Source organism: Ursus americanus, chromosome 19 (genome assembly GCF_024610735.1).
Source record: "Ursus americanus isolate L20-20 chromosome 19, mUrsAme1.1.p, whole genome shotgun sequence".
NCBI lineage: Eukaryota > Metazoa > Chordata > Mammalia > Carnivora > Ursidae > Ursus > Ursus americanus.
Window position 1 is genome coordinate 2,623,045 of NC_142145.1, and position 18,220 is coordinate 2,641,264.

Below are 18,220 nucleotides of genomic sequence, written 5' to 3' on the forward strand. Positions count from 1 at the left end.
ATGAGTTCTCAACATTTGCTACAACATGGACGGCACTGGAGGAGATAATGCTTAGTGAAATAAGTCAAGCAGAGAAAGACAACTATCATATGATTTCTCTCATCTATGGAACATAAGAACTAGAATGATCAGTAGGGGAAGAAAGGGATAAAGAAAGGGGGGGTAATCAGAAGGGGGAATGAAACATGAGAGACTATGGACTATGAGAAACAAACTGAGGGCTACAGAGGGGAGGGGGGTGGGGGAATGGGATAGACCGGTGATGGGTAGTAAGGAGGGCACGTGTTGCATGGTGCACTGGGTGTTATACACAACTAATGAATCATCGAGCCTTACATCGAAAACCGGGGATGTACTGTATGGTGACTAACATAATATAATAAAAAATCATTATTTAAAAAAAAAAAAAAGTAGTCTATTAACTAAAATAATAAAAAATAAATAAAAGATTCAACCGAGTAGGAAAATCGGAAAAGATTTAAATGATAGTTTCACAAACGAGAACAAATGGCTAATAGATATAAGGTCTTTATTAGCACAAAACTGCAAGTTAAAAATCAAAATAACACTGCACATACCAGAAGGGCTAAAATGCTAAAAAGGACAGAGTAAATGCAACTCTCCGACACCGTGGGTAGGAGAAGCTAGTACATTCACTGGAAAACTGTGTTTGACAGAGTCTGTTATGACCCAGAAATGCAGAAATTCATAGCAGCACGTGTACGTAAGAGCCCCCAACTGGAAACAACTCAGGTACCTTCAGTAGAAAGGATAAACTGACAGTACGTTATATATGGAATAATATAAAACCATGTAAATGAACCTATTTCTGCCAAATAATGGCAGGGATAATCTCATAAAAACAAACACTGAATGAAGGAAGTCAGAAACAAAAGGGTCCACACTATGAATTCAATTGAGTTTGAAAACAGGTCAAACTACCCTGTGGTATCAGAAGAGGATAGGGGAGCCGGAGAGGGAGGGCAGCAGTCGTTGGGAAGGAACGAACAAACCTGGAGATCCTGCCAACGTCCTGGGTGCTGGTTACATATGGAAATTCAAGAAGCACATCAAAGCCTGTGCACTTTTCTCTGTAGATGTTTTATTCAATTAACATAATTATTAAAATACAATAATAAAGGTTTCAAAAAAATGCAGACATCTGGCTTTCTTGAAAAATCCTAAGCCATGGCAATAACTGCCTGGAGCAGAGCAGGAGCGTGTCCCTGCGGACCAAACGAGAGCTCGGCAATTCTCGGAAATCCCCAGACCCGACTACTACCGGTCACCCACTACCTTTACCTGATTCCCAAGTTCGCCTTAGCTGTCTGACCTGTAGTAAGAGCACACTGTCCGCTCATGCCGCCTATTATACAAAATATTCCTTTTAATCCACTAAAGCAATAGTTTTCAACTCCGCTAAGATTTCGGGCGAAGGCACCGCAGTGGTGTGGGCTGCTGAACCCCTCCATCTCCTGCCCTTCCACCAGAACTGCTTTGCTGCAGACCAGTGGTGTGTAGCCCTGCCAACACGGCGGCCCCGCCGGGCAGCCCTCAGAGCAGCGATGCCTGGGTCCCACCTCACAGGCTTAGAGACACCTGGACTCAAGGCCTGCTCATAGGGATCTTCAAAAGCTCCCCCAGGTAATTCCATCATGTTTGCCAAGAGTGAAAACCACCACCTGAGACCTTGCTGAATTATTTCGGGTAATAAATTCTAAGACTAAAAAGTAATTTGGAAACACCAACTGCTTGGCACAGACACGGTTTCTGTACACAGAGAATATAGAAAGACCCTGGTGTAGGATAAGCACGATTTTAAAAACTGCTGAATTGACTTCATCTCACGAAGAATTAGAGCTTCGTATCGTTTTCCCAGGCTGTATTTGTGTTAAAGACCAAGATTTTTTTTAATAAATCCTTATAATGAAATATTTTTCTTTTATTGTGGGAAAGACCAAGATTCGGAACTCCTGTTAACTCACTACTTTATTCCAGGATCATAAAATCTCTAAATTTGATGTGTTACCTAAAGTCCTCAAAATACCGTAAAGTCCAAGTCTCTCCCTACCTAGAAAGTTCAATTACGGAGAATGAACATCCTTGGACACCGATACTGTTAGAAAGTTTTTAGTTTATGCAGAATCTGTCCTCCCCTCGTCCCTGCCAGTAGTTCTGAAGCACGAGTCACCTTGAAACCCGGCAGCACCCCTGCCACCTTGTATGCGAAACTGCACGGCTCTTAGCTCTCATCCTAGTAGTCGAGCCCCCTTGGAGAAAAGCAGAGTTCCCAATGTCACCCACGGCTAAAATGGCCCGAACTGATCATCTGAGCGAGAGAGGACTGTTTATTCATTTGGCTCAAGGTCTGTTTGTCTCAGCTCTCTGGAAATGAAGTATTACAAATATTCCTCCGACAGAAAACAAAAACTGAGCAGGAGGCCGGCTAAAGGTATAAGCTCGGGGAAAAAATCTGTACCACCGCGCTGGAAAAAACAAATGGGAACCACACAAGACCAACAAGGTCACATTACTACTTAGTAAGAGTAAACTAAAATAAGTACTATAAAGAAAAAGTCCGATCTCACTCTTTATATCCCCAGGACAGTGCCAGGCACCAAGCAAGTGCCCAATAAACACGGCCCCCGTTGACCCCCACTTCCTTTGCCTCAGGAGCCCATCCACAGGTGGTGTACTGCCAGACCCCCAGTGGATGCCCAAGACCGCAGGGTGCTGAACCCTAGCTGTACTGTTTTCTCCTACACGCGCACACATACCTATCATTGAGTTTAACTCAGAAATCGGCACAGTAAGAGATTAACAGTAACAACAGAGAACTCCAACAACACACTGTAGAAGTTGAGTGAATGTCTCTCTCCCTCTAAGTCTCTTACTGTGCTGCACGCAACCCTTCTTCTTGGGACGTCAAGCGAGGCACTGTGACACAGGGTTAGGCTACCGTGACCTTCTGACAATATGTCAGAAAGAGCACCACCTGCTCCAGACCACAGGGGCCTGAAACCACGGAGACGGGTGACTACTGTACTTATGTTCTAAGCGAATTATTATTCCAAGAAATGTTTTTCAGTGGGCCTCCTCCTCATCTCTTCTTGAGGTCTCCATTCTGACATCCTTTTCTCTGGGAATCCTAGACTTCAAGTGTCTGCGATCTGCTGCCACAGTATTCCCGCCACCACAGTATTCCCGCCATCATCATGGTCCTCAAGAGCCACAACAGAGATCCTGTTCTCTGGTGCTGAAATCTGTGACCCCGCCCTTAGCGCTGCCCACCCATCACAGGAAGTGCTTTAACATATTTGTTGAATAAATTCATAAACCCATATGTAGGGCTTTATATTTATCCAGACAAAATAATAAAATGCACACTTTGGACTCAAATCCCAACACTGGCACTAGCTGGGTGGACCTTCCAAATCACTTAACCTCTCTGAACTTTATTCCCCCCATTTGTAAAAAGCCCCACCGACCTTCCAGGTTCTTCTTAGGAATACAATTCATAATGGTAACACAGAAAACAAAATCATTTCAGATAATGAGGGACATTATTATGACAGTGAACTGACAGAGCAACAGTCCTCCAACATTTTGATCTCGGGGTCTTTTTACATTTTTAAATATTACTGAGGACCCCCAAAGACCTTAGGTGTATACAGATTATATCGTCACTTGCCTTATTAGAAATTAAAACTGAGCACTTTTTAAAATATTCATTTAAAAACAAACCTATTGTATGTTAACGCAAATACGGTTTTATGAAAAATATATCCGCCAAAAGAGCAGTAAGAAGAGTTTTTACTTTTACAAATCTTTTTAAAGTCTGGCTTAGTAGAAGACAAGTGGATCCTCATGTCTGCCTCTGCATTCTCTCTGTTGCAGTATGTTGTGTTCTATTTTCCTGCAAATCATTTTACTTGGAATATATTCAGTATGTTGTTTTGGAGTGAAATGCACGAAGACACCGCAGCTTCACAGTTGGGTGCCGCAGCCGCCTGCGTTCCTGCAAAGGCGTCAGCAATTTTAACCCTAATAGTTTTCGTACGATTAGTGCACATGCTAACCGAGTGAAATAACCAAACAGTATTGCTATGAAAATATTTACTCTGCAGAGCCCTCCAAGCATCTCCAGGAACCACACTGTGAGAACCACAGTGGCAGAGAAAGACTGGGGTGAAGTTATTTTCAGACAGGTTTGAGAAGGCCTCTCAGGAAGCTGAAGCACTGAGACCTAAGGAATGAGCAAGGGCAGGTGGATTCTCAGAAAAGGAAGAGCACAGGCCTCAACTCACCACAAATGTGGCCTCCACCAGGATCCCAGAGAACAGAATACTACAGCAAGGCCGGAGGGAAAGGAGCCCTCCACAAGGCCAGATCAATTAGGATCCCACAGGAATGTGGATTTTACCTTAAGGAATGAGAAACCTTTGAAGAGTTTTAATCAGGGTGTGGCCATTTCATCTACATTTTAAAGAGCTCCTCCAGGAGGAGGGTGATGGACTTATGATAGGGCAAGGCTACCTGGGACCAGTGAGAGGCTCCCAGAGAAGGCCACCTGGAGACAGGAAGGCTGAACCAGCCAGGAGCGCCAGACCTGGGAAGAGTAGGGCTGACTGGAAATACATTTTGGAGGCAGAAGCTGCAAGACTAATTATGAATCGTCTTGAGGAATAAGAGAAAGAAAATTCTTACGTTTGGGGCTTGAAAACCCAGGTGAACTGTGATGCCATTTGGGAAGATGGGAGAGACTGGGGGATTATGTTCCCAGCCTTAAGTCGATGCAAATTTTCCACGGTCTAAGCTACACCTTCTTCCAAGTAACTGAGAGGCACCGCACCTTACATTATTTCTGGCAGAAGGAACCTCAACAAAAATTAAAACACTTAACAAAATAAGGCCAACACGGGAGCAGTGACAGGCTTTTAGGGTCTCCTTGCAGACACCAGCAGCCACTAATCCGGATTCTGAGCTGTTACCGTCCAACTAGGAACCCGCACACCTGCGTTATTCCCCAGCCAACATCTCAGCTCCTGAAAAGCTAGGCGAGGTGTGTCGAGTCTTGCTGAAATGCATATGCTCTTTATTCTAACATTTCCTTAATTACGTGTCTGCTAACTTGATGGCTAAGAGAACAGCAGTAATGATGCCTAGTTGGGTCCGTCCCGTCAGTAAGTTCACACCACTTCCCAGTCCGCCCCTCTCTTCCTAAATGCAATGAAGGGCAAAATCAAACACTCTGATCTGCAGCTCCCAGATCTGACCTTTCTCCGTTTTGAAAAGCAGAGCCCGCCGCCAGGCCCCAGCCCTCCAGTGAGTCCCACTTACTCCTCCCCAGGGGCAGGGGACCCCGGAGTCCCCGAGCTCGGGAACCCGCCAGCGAGGGGACGAATACCAGGAGCCCATCCCCTCCATCCCCACTCCCGGCCCCAGCTCACACGCAGCCGCCTCTGCGGCCTCCCCGTCCCCCCAGCCTCCCCGGCCCCTGCAGGAGCCCGCCAGGCCCGCCCCCGCTGGCCCGCGCGCCCGAGGTCCTTCCCGGGCCTCCCCGCCGGGGCCGCGCAAGCGAGCGCGCACTCGGCAGTCCAGGGCGACCAGGCCCAGCCGGGGCGCCTCTCCCTCCGGCCCACTTGTGCGGAAGGCCCCGCCGACCGTCCGCCCGTCCGCCCGCACACGCGACGCGGGGCCCCGGAGACGGCGGCCCGGCCCGGCGGCCCCGAAACCCGCCCCGGGGAAGGCGCCTCCCTCAGGAAGGCCTCCCGCCGCCCGGGAGCGCCGGGCTGGGCGGGCGGGCCGGGGAGGCCGGATCCCCGCGGGCTGGCGGAGGACGGCGAGAGGGGACGGCGAGGGAGGAGGGCGAGGGAGGAGGCCGAGAGAGGAGGGCGGCCGGGGGAGGAGGGAGGAGGGCGGCGGGCGGCGGCGCGCACCTCGCCCCCGGCCCCGCCGCCGCCCGCCCGGCCCAGGAAAGTAGGCCCAGCCCGGCGGAGGGGCCTGCCGTACCGCGCCGGTATCATTCCGCCCGCGCCCTGCGGCCGCCAGTCGTGCGACGGCGGCGGCTGTGGCGGCGGCGGGGCGCGGCGGCGGCGGCCCCCGCCCCGACCCCGGCCCCGACCCCGCTGGCCGCCCCCGGCCCGCCGCCCCCGGCCCGGCCCGCTCCCGGCGCCCTCCGCGCCGCATCCGGGGACTATATTCGCGCGGAGCGGCACAACGCGGCCGGCCGGGCCAGAGCCGCTTACCGGTGTCGCCGCGCGCCTTGCTCTCCTTGGGCTTCGGGGGGCGGCCCCGCGGCATCGTCGGCGGCGGCGGCGGCGGACCACCCCTCGGCCGCACACACACTCACACACATACACTCGGCGGAGCGCGCACGCGCGGGGACCGGCCGCGGGGGCGCGGCGCGCGCCCGGCCGAGTGGCGGAGGCGGGCGGAGAGGCCCGGGCGGGCGGCCGCTAAACCCCGTCTGAGCGCCCGCGGGCCTCACGGGGGGAAGTCGCCCGACTGAGCGAACGGGAGAGCTAGAACCGCACCAACTTCGGCGGGTTCCATGACTCGGCGGGCCGCGTTAGGGGCGTTGGGCGCGGGCGCGAGGTGGGGGCGGGGAGCGGCGCCGTGCGCATGCGCGTTCCGCCGTTCGGGCCTGGTGCGGACGGAGGGACAGCCGGCCATGGTCACCTGGCTACCGCTGTCTCCGACGGCCGACCTGCGGGGAGCGGGTGGTCCGTGATGACCGTGGGTCCGCCTCGGCCCCGACGAAAGGCATGAGTGGGGAGCGGGCAGCCCGTGGTCACCCTGAATACCTCTTGGCCCCGACGGCCGGCTTGCAGGGAGCGGGCGGCCTGTGGTCACCCTCGGCCCCCCTCGGCCCTGGCCTGAACGGGGTAACTCAGTATGTGTCCAGCCGAAGTCACCAGCTGGGACAGCCGTCCGGAAAATAAGAAAGGTGCCCTTTGAACTGGCACAGGTGGTAAGGAGGAGCTATGCTGGTGGAAGAGAAGGGGCAAAGCAAGGGTCCTTGATGTGCCAGGTGCTTCGGATGTGCTCACCTGTGTTTAGGGTGTTCATTTAAGTGCAGGAAACACCAGGCGCATGGTCCTCCCGGGTCCCTCGGAGCGTATCCGCGCCCCACACTCTCTTCTAGGGGCAGAGTCCCGGGAGCCCACACTTAACAGATCAGGGTCTTGGACGGAGGAAGACCCGATCATCTGGTGTAATACATTAAAATGTACAGTTTCAGATGTGTGCATCTTTTATTTCTATTGTTGTTTGCTCATACTAGCTTCCACAAAATTGTGACACAGTAACAGGACGACAGAGGTCGGGGAGGCTTTGAGAGACTACATTAAAACACAGGGAACGATCATTTGCTCAAGTAAGCCAAAGAAAGGAGTCTAACAGTCAGTATCCTCCGGAAAATCAATCCAAAGCAGTAAATAATGATGACCAACTGCATGCAAGGTGCTTTGAGGGAATACAAAGGGAAAACAATGTCTTCCCCCAAAAATCTTGGAATGGGACAAGAAAGACAAAATTAGTCAATATAGTATAGAGATGTGAAAAGTTGATAGAGAAATTTGAGGACAACATAAATATGGTTGGAAAAATAAATAGGAAAGACACTCTTTTTTTTTTAATGATTTTTTATTATATTATGTTAGTCACCATACAGTACATCTCCAGTTTCCGATGTAAGGCTCGATGATTCATTAGTTGTGTATAACACCCTGTGCACCATGCAATACGTGCCCTCCTTACTACCTATCACCGGAGGAAAGACACTCTTTTAACTGAAACTTAGTAAATGCTTGCATTCTAACAGAGATGGTAAGAAAGGGCTTCCCAGGTAGAGGGAACAGGGCAAAAGGAGGAGAAAAAAGTATTTTGTCGGGTGCTTTATATGTTTCCTTTTGTTTACATATATTCATCCAAATACTGAAAAAACTAGGCAGATAATCCTATCTGAAAGAAACAAGCTCAGAGAGGTTAACCTCCAATGTCAGCTAGCCAACAAATGGCAATTGTTACATCTGTTTTTAACTGCTTACATTTTAGTGTTTTACATAATCCTGCAAGGTGCCATTTTACAGATGATGGTACTGAGGTTCAGAGGGGCCTAGTAATTTGATTAAGGTACATAGACTGTAAGCAAGTCCAAGGTGCAAACGAAATCTGCTTACCTGTTCATCCCATGTACACAGTTGCATCAAAACAAATACACATAAATTTAGACAAAATATGACAGTATTAACATATGCAATCAGGGCTAGCATAGGAATAAGGCTGAGAAGATGGCAGATCATAATCTTGGGTCATTTGTAAGTCAATTTGGATGTTAATGTGTATGAATGTACCCTATTCTGTTCTGAAAATGATTGGAAGCAATTTATATCAGTAAAATATAGATGAGGAAATCAGGATAAAGGAAGAAAGTAGAAAATCAAAGGGAATAAAGTACCTAAACTAGTAAAGTCCTATGGTTATGAAAGGTGAATAGGAAATTCAACTCCAGGTTTTTTAGCTCAGGAAGCAGATGTGATTAGTTACAAAATTCTCACTTATCCATAGTAAACAGTTGTATCCCTATGTAGTTTCATTGGATTGTTTTCTTTTTTTTACCACCCATATGCACACATTACCATCTGTAAACAGAGACAACTTTACTTCTTCCCTTATGATTTGGATGCCTTTTATTTCTTTTTCTTGCCTAATTGCTCTGGCTAGGACTTCCAGTGCAATGTTGAATAGGAGCTGGTCAGAGTGGACACCCTTGTCTTATTCCTGATCTTGGAAAGCTCTGAACACCTCACCATTGAGTATGATGTTAGCTGTGGGTTTGTCATAGATGGACTTTATCATGTTAAGATACATTCTTTATATACCCAATTTGTTGAGAGCTTTTATCATGATGTTGAATTTTATCAAATGTCCTTTCTGCATCTAATGAGATGAACATGTATCTTTTATTCTATTAATGTGGTGTATCACTTTAATTTGCACTGCTTTCCAAGGATAAATTATACTTGATCATGGTGTACAATTCTTTTGTGCTGTTGCATTCAGTTTGCTAGTATTTTATTGAACTTTCACATATATTCATCAGGGATGTTGGCCTTTAGTTTTGTTTTGTTTTTTTCTTGTATCCTTACCTGGTTTTGGTATCGGAGTACTCCTGGCCTCATAAAATGAATTTGAGAGTATTCCCTCTACTCAGTTTTTTGGAAGTGTTTGAAAAGGATTCATGTTATTCTTTAATGTTTGGTAGAATTCCCTGGTGAAACCATCTACTCCTGGGCTTTTCTTTGGTGGGAGATTTTTATTACTGTTTTAATCCCCTTACTCATTGGTCTGTTCAAATGTTCTGTCTTCATGATTCAGTCTTGGTAGGTTGTATGTAGAATCATTTCTAGACTAATCCTCCTGGATGTCTCAGAGGATTCCACGGGGGGGCTGATCTTTTCTTCCATCTCTCTCTCTCTTTTTTTTTTAAGATTTTATTTATTCATTCGACAGAGAGACAGCCAGCGAGAGAGGCAACACAAGCAGGGGGAGTGGGAGAGGAAGAAGCAGGCTCCCAGTGGAGGAGCCTGATGTGGGGCTCGATCCCAGAACGCCAGGATCATGCCCTGAGCCTAAGGCAGATGCTTAATGACTGAGCCACCCAGGCGCCCCCCATCTCATTTTTAAATTGATTACTAAAGCAGACAAAAAAGAGGGAACATAAAACATAGGCTCCCAGAATCACCATGCAAGGCTCAGCTAGAGAACAGGGCCAACACCCTGGAAGACCCGTATGTGCTACTCCCTTAGGGCACCCTCTTCCTGAGGTATCTCCTCTCCTGACACTAAGACAATCATCCCCTTGACTTTCTGGTTGTACAGTCTTTTTAGATGTCTTTCAATAAATGAAGTATTGGTCCTTTGGTCCAGCTTTTCAACTTTCTCAGAGTTTTTCCAAATTCTTCTGTGACTTGCATCGTTGTCTTGTCTTGTGTTTGAGACTCACTGATGCTGGTGCACATAGCTGTAGCTCGTTTATTTTTACTGCTGCATAACATTTCCTTGTGCGACTACGCCACAGTTCATCATCCATTCATTCAGTCCATTGTCGACAGACTTCCAGGTCATGTGGAGTTGTTCGTTTTTTCACAGACATGCTATGACTATTCTTGCACTTGCCTTCTGGTGTTGATTTCTTTTTTTAATATAGGATGAAAAATATTTATTATTTTTTGCTTTCAATTTGTCCCATGTCAGCTAAGTTTACTTTTCTCCACTTTCTTTCCTTTTTTTTCTTTTTTTGGATTTTTTTTTTTTCTCATTCTCCTTTTTCCCCTTTGCTAGTTGGAAAGCTATATACTTATTCTGTTAAGGGTAACCTAGAAACTTCAAGATGATACTTATGAAAGTAGAAGGTTAACATCTTTACCCTTCTTCTAATTTATAAACTATTGTTTGGTGTTTTAATTCTACTTGAAACTGCAGAAGATATTATTGTTTTATTTAGTCTAATTTGTGTAGATATACTTATATATTCCAATTTACTTATATTCCGATTGTTTGTCCTCTATACTCCTTATGTCTCCAAACTTCATCTCCTATCTCTCTGTCTCATATATACACTTGCAATTTCACTGAGTGAACATGACTAGCAGCAAGCATTCTATCTTTTTGTTTACCTGAAAATGTCTTTATTTTGCCCTCATTCTTAAAAGATACATTTTCTGGTTAGATAATTCTAGGTTAACACTTATTTTCTTTCAATCCACTGAAAATACTCACTTTTAGCTTATCTTTTGTTGTAAGTGATGACGATTCGGTTCTCAGTCTTCTTTCTTTTTCAGGTCATTTTTCTTCGCTAGAAGCTTCTATGACCTTCTCTCAGCCATTGGTGCCTTGCAGAGTCATCACAGTGTGCCTAAGTGTGGATTCTTTTTGTTTATACACTCAGGGATTCAGTAGGAATTCTCAGGGATTATATCTACAAAGATGGCCTTAGCCCCATTCTTTTTCTTTCTCTTGGAATTCCAGCCAGACTTACAATAGTCCTGCTCATTTTATTCTCTATTTTTCTTAACTTGTCTTTCATATGTTCTCTTTTTCTCTGTACTGCATCTTAGATAATTTTTTTAAGATTTACTTTGCAATTCTCCAATTTTATCTTCTGCCGTGACTTCAGTTAAACCTATCCATTGAGTTTGATAATTCAGTTACGTTTTATTTATCTTTTATAATTTGGTTCTTTTTCAAATCTACTTGGTTAATTTTTCCAGCTTTTTAGTGAAAAAATTATCAAGCATACAAAAAAGTTGAAAAAATAGTATAATGAACTCCTGTAGACGGAACACTTAGATTCAACAGTCTTAATATTTTTGCCATATTTGCTTTATCTATTTTTCTATTGTCTTGTTTTTGTGTGTGTGGGTTTTGTTTCTTGTTTTTTTGTTTTTGCCAAGCTATTTGAAATAAGCTGCCGACATCACATTTTTCCCCTAACTACTTCTGCATGAATCTCTTAAGAATACTTGCCTTTCCTTACATATCCATGATATCATTACTATATCTAAGAAAAGTATCAATCATCTAATATATTTAATAGATTTAATATCTAGTCCATAGATGCTTCACTGACTGAGCCACCAAAGCGCCCCAGGACTCATGTCTTAAATTCATATTGTGCCTCATTTTATTTGTAACAGCTTTGTTGAAATATAATTGATGTACAACAAACGTCACATATTAAAGGGTAAAGTGCGATACATTTGGCATATATATACAAATGTGAAGCCATCAATACAATCAAGGTGCAAACATATCCTATCACCCAAACACTTCCTTGTTTCCCTGTGCACTCACCCCCTCTCCCTGATCCCCAATTCCCAGGCAACAACTGATCTTTTTGTCTCTATAGATTAGATGGCATTTTCCAGAATTTTATTTAAGTGCAATCATATGATATGTATTCTTTTTGCCTAACTTCTTTCACTCCGAATAATTATTTTGAGATTTACGCATGTTGTTGTAGTAATCAATAGTTCATTCCTTTTATTGCTGAGTAGTTATTTTCTTTTTTTTTTATTGAGATACAATTTACATATAACATTAGTTTCAGGTGTGGAGCACAATTATATGTAATTGTATATATCGCAAAATGATCCTGATAAGTCTAGTTCGATCACTACACAGAGTTACAAGTTTTTTTCCTTGTGGTGAGAACTTTTAAGATCTACTCTCTTAGCAACTTTCAAATATACAATACAGTGTTATTAACTGTGTTCACATTACATTTTCAGGACTTACTTATTTTATAAAAATATGGAATGCTTCACCAATTTGAGTGTCATGCTTGCACAGGGCCCGTGCCAATTTTCTCTGTATCATTCCGATTTTATAAGACGTACTGCCAAAGAGAACACTGAACAGTATTTCATTTTATGGATACACTACCATTGCTGTACCCACCCACCTGTTGATGGACATTTGGGTTGTTTTCGGTTTTTAACTATTATAAACAGGACCCAGACTACGGTGCTAGAACAAGGCAGCTTGTGCTCTCAGGGTCGTACATATGTTCCACGTGCCTCACCTTGCGCGGACGAAGCTGCTATGAACATTTGCGTCAAGTCTTGGCATGGACACAACACATGCTTTCGTTTTTCCTGGGTAAATACCTAGGAGTGGCAGGGTCAAATGGTAGCTGTTCCTTTCACTTGTTTTAGAAGTTGCTAGATTGCTTTCTGAAGTCGTCATGCCATCTTACATTTCTACCCGCAACATAGTACACTCTGTCGCTTCACTTACTCACCAGCACGTGGTATGGTCAGCCTTCTGAGTTTTAGTCCTTCAAGTAGATGTGTAATGATATCTCACTGTGGGTTTTATTTGCCTTTCTCTAATAACTAAAGATTGAGCATCTTTCCATCTGATCATTTGCTATCCATGGATTGTCCTTGATGTAGTGTCTGCTCAAATCTTTTGCCAATTTTTAATTGGATTGTTTGTCATCTCATTGAGATGTAGTTATTTGTATACCCCAAATACGATTTCTGTGTCGGCTATATGTTTTATAATATTTTCTCCTAGTAGTTGGCTTGCCTTTTCATTTCCATAAGATCGTCTTTTGAATGACATAAGTCCTTGGGTTTTTCGAAGTTCACATTATCAATTGTTCCATGCTTTTTGTGTCATTTCAAGGAAACTTTGCCAAACCCAAAGTCATTAAGATTTTCTGTGTTTTCTTTGGGAAGTTTTAGCTCTAACGTTTTGGTCTTTCTCCATTATGGTTGATTTTAAGTATGGTATGAGGTAAGGGTTGCGTTTCATTTCCTCAACATGATATCCAATTGCTCCAGCATGATTTGATAAAAAGATGATTATTTCTCCATTGAAATGCCTTGTCAACATTGTTTAAAATTAGTTGATCATATATGTACAGGTCTATTTTGGACTCTATTCTGTTCTATTACTTTTTGTATTTCTCTTATCTCCAATGCCACACACATTTCCTGAATTTTAAAATCAGCTTGTCAATTAAAAAAAAATGTAAAAGCCAGCTGAGATTTTGAACAGAACTGCTTCGAATCCATACATTGATTTGGGAAAAATTCACACCTTAACCATACGGAGTTACCCAGTCTATGACCACAGTATCTCGTCCAGTTTACTCAGGTCTCTTCTCATTCCTCTCAGCTGTGTTCCGTAGTTTCCAGTGCTCAGGTCTTGTCCATCCTTTGTCAAATATATCCTTCCTCAGTAGTTCATACTTTTTATGTCATGTTAAACATATTGCTTATCTAGTGTCAAATTGATTGCTTTATTCTTTTATATTGGTCGTTTATCCAGAAACCTTGCTAAATTTAAAAGTTATACTAGCTTTTTCTGTAGATTCCAAAAAAGTTTTCTTAAATAAATGATTATGATTTCTGAAAACAAACTGTTTTACTTTTCCAACATGGTGCCGTTTTTTGTTCCCTTTTCTGGCTTTATTGCACTGGCCAGAACTTCTAAGACTAGTTCTAGTACTAACGGGTAGACATAGTAGCAGCAACCATCTTTTTCCCCCTGATATTAGAGGGAAAGGATTCAGTCTGTCACTATTAATTAGGATATTAGCTACAGGTTTTCTAGACTTGCCCTTTATCATATTGAGGACATTCCCTTCTTTTCCTAGACTGAGAGTTTCTGTCACGAATGAATATTGCACTTGCTAACATTTTCTTATGAACTTTTGCATCTGTGTTCGTGAGAGGTATCAGCCTGTAGCTCTTCTGGTTTTGTTTTTATTCCTATAGTGTGTTCTTCTGGTGTTTGTATTAGGCTAACACTAGTCTTCTAGGTTGAATGTTGACGTGCTCCTTCCTCTTGAATTTGCTGGAAGGTTCAGCATTAGCACACTTTCCAAGTCTTATACTGTTCGGGCTTTTCAGTCTGTTGTTGTTCTGTTGGGTTTTTTTAAAGAATTTATTTATTTATTTGTGTGTGTGTGTGTGTGAGAGAGAGAGAGAGCACAAGCCTGGGGGGGGGGTGGTGGCCGAGGCAGAGGAAGAAGCAGGCTCCCCACTGAGCAGGGAGCCCGATGTGGGACTCCATCCCAGGACCCTGGGATATTGACCTGAGCCCAAGGCAGACGCTTCACCAGCTACGTCCCAATTTGTTGTTGTTCTTTGTTTCTCAGTTTCCAAGATAGGCTCCAGCTAAGGGTAATGAAGAAGAAAAAAACACAGCACTGGGCATCCATCATGTGCCACCAGGCACATTTACATGTTTAATCTCTGTTAGTTACCCCAGGACTAGCAGTGTGCATTATAGTCCCATTTTACAAGTTTATTGAAAGAGGTTAAATAACTTGCCTAAGATGACATAGTAAGTCTTGGAGTTCAGATTGGAAAGCAGGCTTCTAAGTCTCCAAAAGCTGCATCCTCTTTCCTACACCAGATGAGCAAATTAAAGTATATCCCTCGTAGTTTGAGAAACTAATATCTGGGAGTGCGAATTTAACTTCACTCCAGAGTCGCTTAAACGCACAGGTTGCATGTTGAACTAGACTCTGAAATCCACCCGATGTTGAAGCTGCTTGGAGTAGTTTCAGAAATAAACTGACTTAGTTTGACACCAAGGAAAATGGAAATAACATGATAATTGAAGCAACAGTGCTATAATAAGACAGTGAGTAGATGAATTTACTGATTGCTGAGTCCAGCTGGAGTTCATAGTGATACTGATCGGTTCTGACTCGCGATTCTCTCAGAAGCACACAGGAGCCCAAGAAAATGGGCACAGTCCACATGGAAGGGGGCCTGCAAGGACTGGCAGAGCTGACTGGGGAGGTAAGGAGGGGGCGCGATCTCCCGCCTGACAGTGTGATTTCAGAAAGCACAATCAGCGGATAGGAAATGAGGAATGATGTTCAAACATTCAAATAAGAAAGCGAATGATGTGTGAATGTCTTGAATAATAAGGAAAGAATGAGGCCTAATGAGGACACAGGACATGCTCAGTGGTGGTGATGGAGTGGAACAGGTGGGAAAAGAAAGTTTGCCATGAGCGCCGGGCCTCTAAAACACCAGAGGGCAGAACGATTGTGAATGATGACAAGTCCGCAGTGGGATCATGTGCGAGATTGCTCTGGTTTATCTGTCCACCTTGCATCTGTCGCCTACCTCCTTAACCGTCTGCTGGGTGCTTACTACACGCCAGGCACCATGTCACCCTCTTCAAGGACGCATGAAAGACAAGCTCTGTCACTCCTGTGTCTGCCAAAGTAATGAGCAGAGAAATGGGGGGACATGGAGGTCATCTACCATAAAGTTAAAATGGTGTTGAAAAGAGAATGCAGCTGGTAGGTTCTTTATGCCAAAGACTACTTACTACAGAGATTCAGTGTCCACTCTTCAAACGGTACGAATAGATTCAGTTCTGAAATGCTAAAGAAAGAATAGGCAAAACATCAAAATCCTGAAGAAAATTTTCACATTATCCTAACAATAGGGACAATGACTCATTTAAATTCAATTTGGGGGCATTCTGAAATGTCGCAGTCTCCCCGAATAATACTTATTTATCCCCTTTCTAGAAAATGCTTGTCTGTGCTATCACTTGATCCTTATAATCCAGTCTGAGGTAGATAAGGAGTGCTATTCCTTTCTATGCACGAGGACGCCGAGGCCCGAGTGAAGTCACTCTCTTGCTCAAGGTTCGCGAAAAGAAAGAGCAGAGCTCTTCCCCAGACCCCTTCTGATCTGCAGCCCGAGGGGGTCCACGCGATCCGCACGCGCACCAGCTCCATCTCCGTGCCCCTTGGCGTCTTAGGTCATATTTTGTCCCTTACGCACCTGCACCAAGGGTCATGCAGAAATACCTAGCTCGACTGCGACTCCCGTTCCCTACTCTAGGACGCAGTAGGACGTGTAACAGGCACGCGGATCATGGACCCGCAATCCGGCGACGTTCTTCTTCATTTTATTGCTTCGCGCCTCACGGAGCCAGGAAGCTGTCTTCGGGCACAGGAAGAAGCGCTGGGCATCCTGTGGCTGCAGACTCACCAGCGGCCACATCCTGGAAAAAGGTGACAGGCCCTCCAGGAAGGGGCAACTGAATCTATCTCCTGACACAGCCGCGTAGACTCTTCCCCAAATCTGCAGCCATCCTTCCCAGTTAGTGAAACAAAATGTACCTTACGTTGTTCAACTACACTCACGAATCTTTTGAATTTCTGTTTCCAGAAAACACCCCGGAGCAGTAACAGGAATGTGGCATAAACTAGCATTCCCAAAGTGCAATCTGTACACGAAGGACCGCCCTTCCGGCAAATTCCATAGGAATGCTGCTCTGTAGCAACCGCCTGAGCTCAGGCGCCTTCAGCCTTGCCTGACACCTTCGACCGGTTCTTCGGGCAACTAGAGAGGCTTGTTTTCATTCTGTGCTGGAGCAAGGCCCTGATCATTTTTTCTCCTGAGTAGATAAAACACAGAAGTGTTCTTAATCATGTCTCATATTCGGGGGCATCTGTTCAAGTCTCCCCTAAAAATAAGAGGCTGTATGTCAACTGCACCTTTCGCCCAGCCAGCAGAAGCCACCCCCAGCCGCCCCTGCTCAAGTGCGAGGCAGCAGAGGCACCGTGAGCTCTACCTTTTCACGCACACTCAGCTCACAACGTTCTACGGCCCACGTTGTGCAGCAGGTGCTCTGTGAAGCTTACACACTTCCGGTACATTTTCTCCCCTAGAATCCTCACGGCTGCTGACAGAAACCTTTTCACTTCAAATGTCAGGCTGTGTGACCCTGGGAAGATCACTTCACCTTTCTAGGTCTCCAATGGTAAAATTAGAAAGTTGAACTAGTGGCTCTCTGAGGTCCCTAAGCAGTTTTAATATTCTATCACTGCTCTATGCTTCACCCATAAAACTTCACACACTGTTTTTTTTAAGAAAAGCCTGTTGGGATAGTGGGTAAAGGTCCTTGAACATGTACATTTCCAGGACTCCCTGCTCGCCCGTGGATCACAGGCGTGAGAGTCACACTTGCCTATAATAAAAACAAAAATGTGCCAACAATTCACCAGCAGACCCCAGCTTCATTTATGCAGCTCAGTGATGCCTGCGCCCCTGTCTGGGGAGGTCAAGTGCACAGAGGCAGCCACATTGAAAGAGAGGACAGCACCCTACCCCATTCCTCTTGAATCCTAAACACAGTCAGCCCATTGCCTGGGAAGCTTACCCTGGGGCCAAGTGATAGAGGAAAGGGGGAGGTTCCGAAGCCCCGCCACCGCTGACCCTTCCTGTCCATCCCCTGGTCTCTGTGAGGACCTCAGGGCCCACCCACCATCACACTCGTGGAGTGCAGCAACCCGGTTACTCCTCACCTCCACTGCAGAACTTACAAGAGATCTCCTAAAGCCACTCTCAGCCGGGCTTCCCTTCTCAGGTCCCCCAGAACTCTTTAGAACACCCAAGTGGGGCCCACACAGCTCTGCTCTCTTCATCGGCTGCCCTGCTCTCCCTGAGGCCTGGTCGCCATGTGGCCACTCACCTGCTCAGCTGACTCCCCGTCTCCCACAGCCGCACCTGGCGCTGGGTTGCTCCCCATAGTCCGGCTGGTGTCACAGCCAGCAACCCTTGGCGACGCACTCTCCGTTTCTCAAGCTGCTCGGGCTGTGCCCCTTCCCCTTCCCTGCAAGTGGAGACTCTCCAGCACCTGCCTGGTCTTCCCACAGCCATGT

The 18,220-nt window shown here is 45.5% G+C and overlaps 1 protein-coding gene and 1 non-coding gene across 7 annotated transcripts in view; both read right to left on the reverse strand.

The window, feature by feature from the left end:
* The window catches only part of ZNF236 (zinc finger protein 236), a 109,598-nt gene extending 102,999 nt beyond the window's left edge, over nucleotides 1-6,599 (reverse strand). For 3 of the 6 annotated variants that reach the window (XM_087869722.1, XM_087869721.1, XM_045790288.2), the window contains exon 1: nucleotides 6,249-6,599. Coding sequence is in view for 5 of the 6 variants with exons in the window: in XM_087869721.1 (XP_087725847.1) it covers nucleotides 6,249-6,303 (55 nt within the window). In the remaining variant the exon portion in view is untranslated. The remainder of the gene's footprint in view (nucleotides 1-6,248) is intronic. The other 3 variants (XM_045790289.2, XM_045790293.2, XM_045790292.2) reach the window with 1 other exon arrangement.
* A 5,713-nt stretch (nucleotides 6,600-12,312) lies between these two features.
* LOC123787575 (U6 spliceosomal RNA) lies at nucleotides 12,313-12,417 on the reverse strand. Its single transcript, XR_006778276.1, has one exon. It is a non-coding gene; the product is annotated as a U6 spliceosomal RNA (small nuclear RNA).
* Between the last annotated feature and the right edge of the window lie 5,803 nt (nucleotides 12,418-18,220).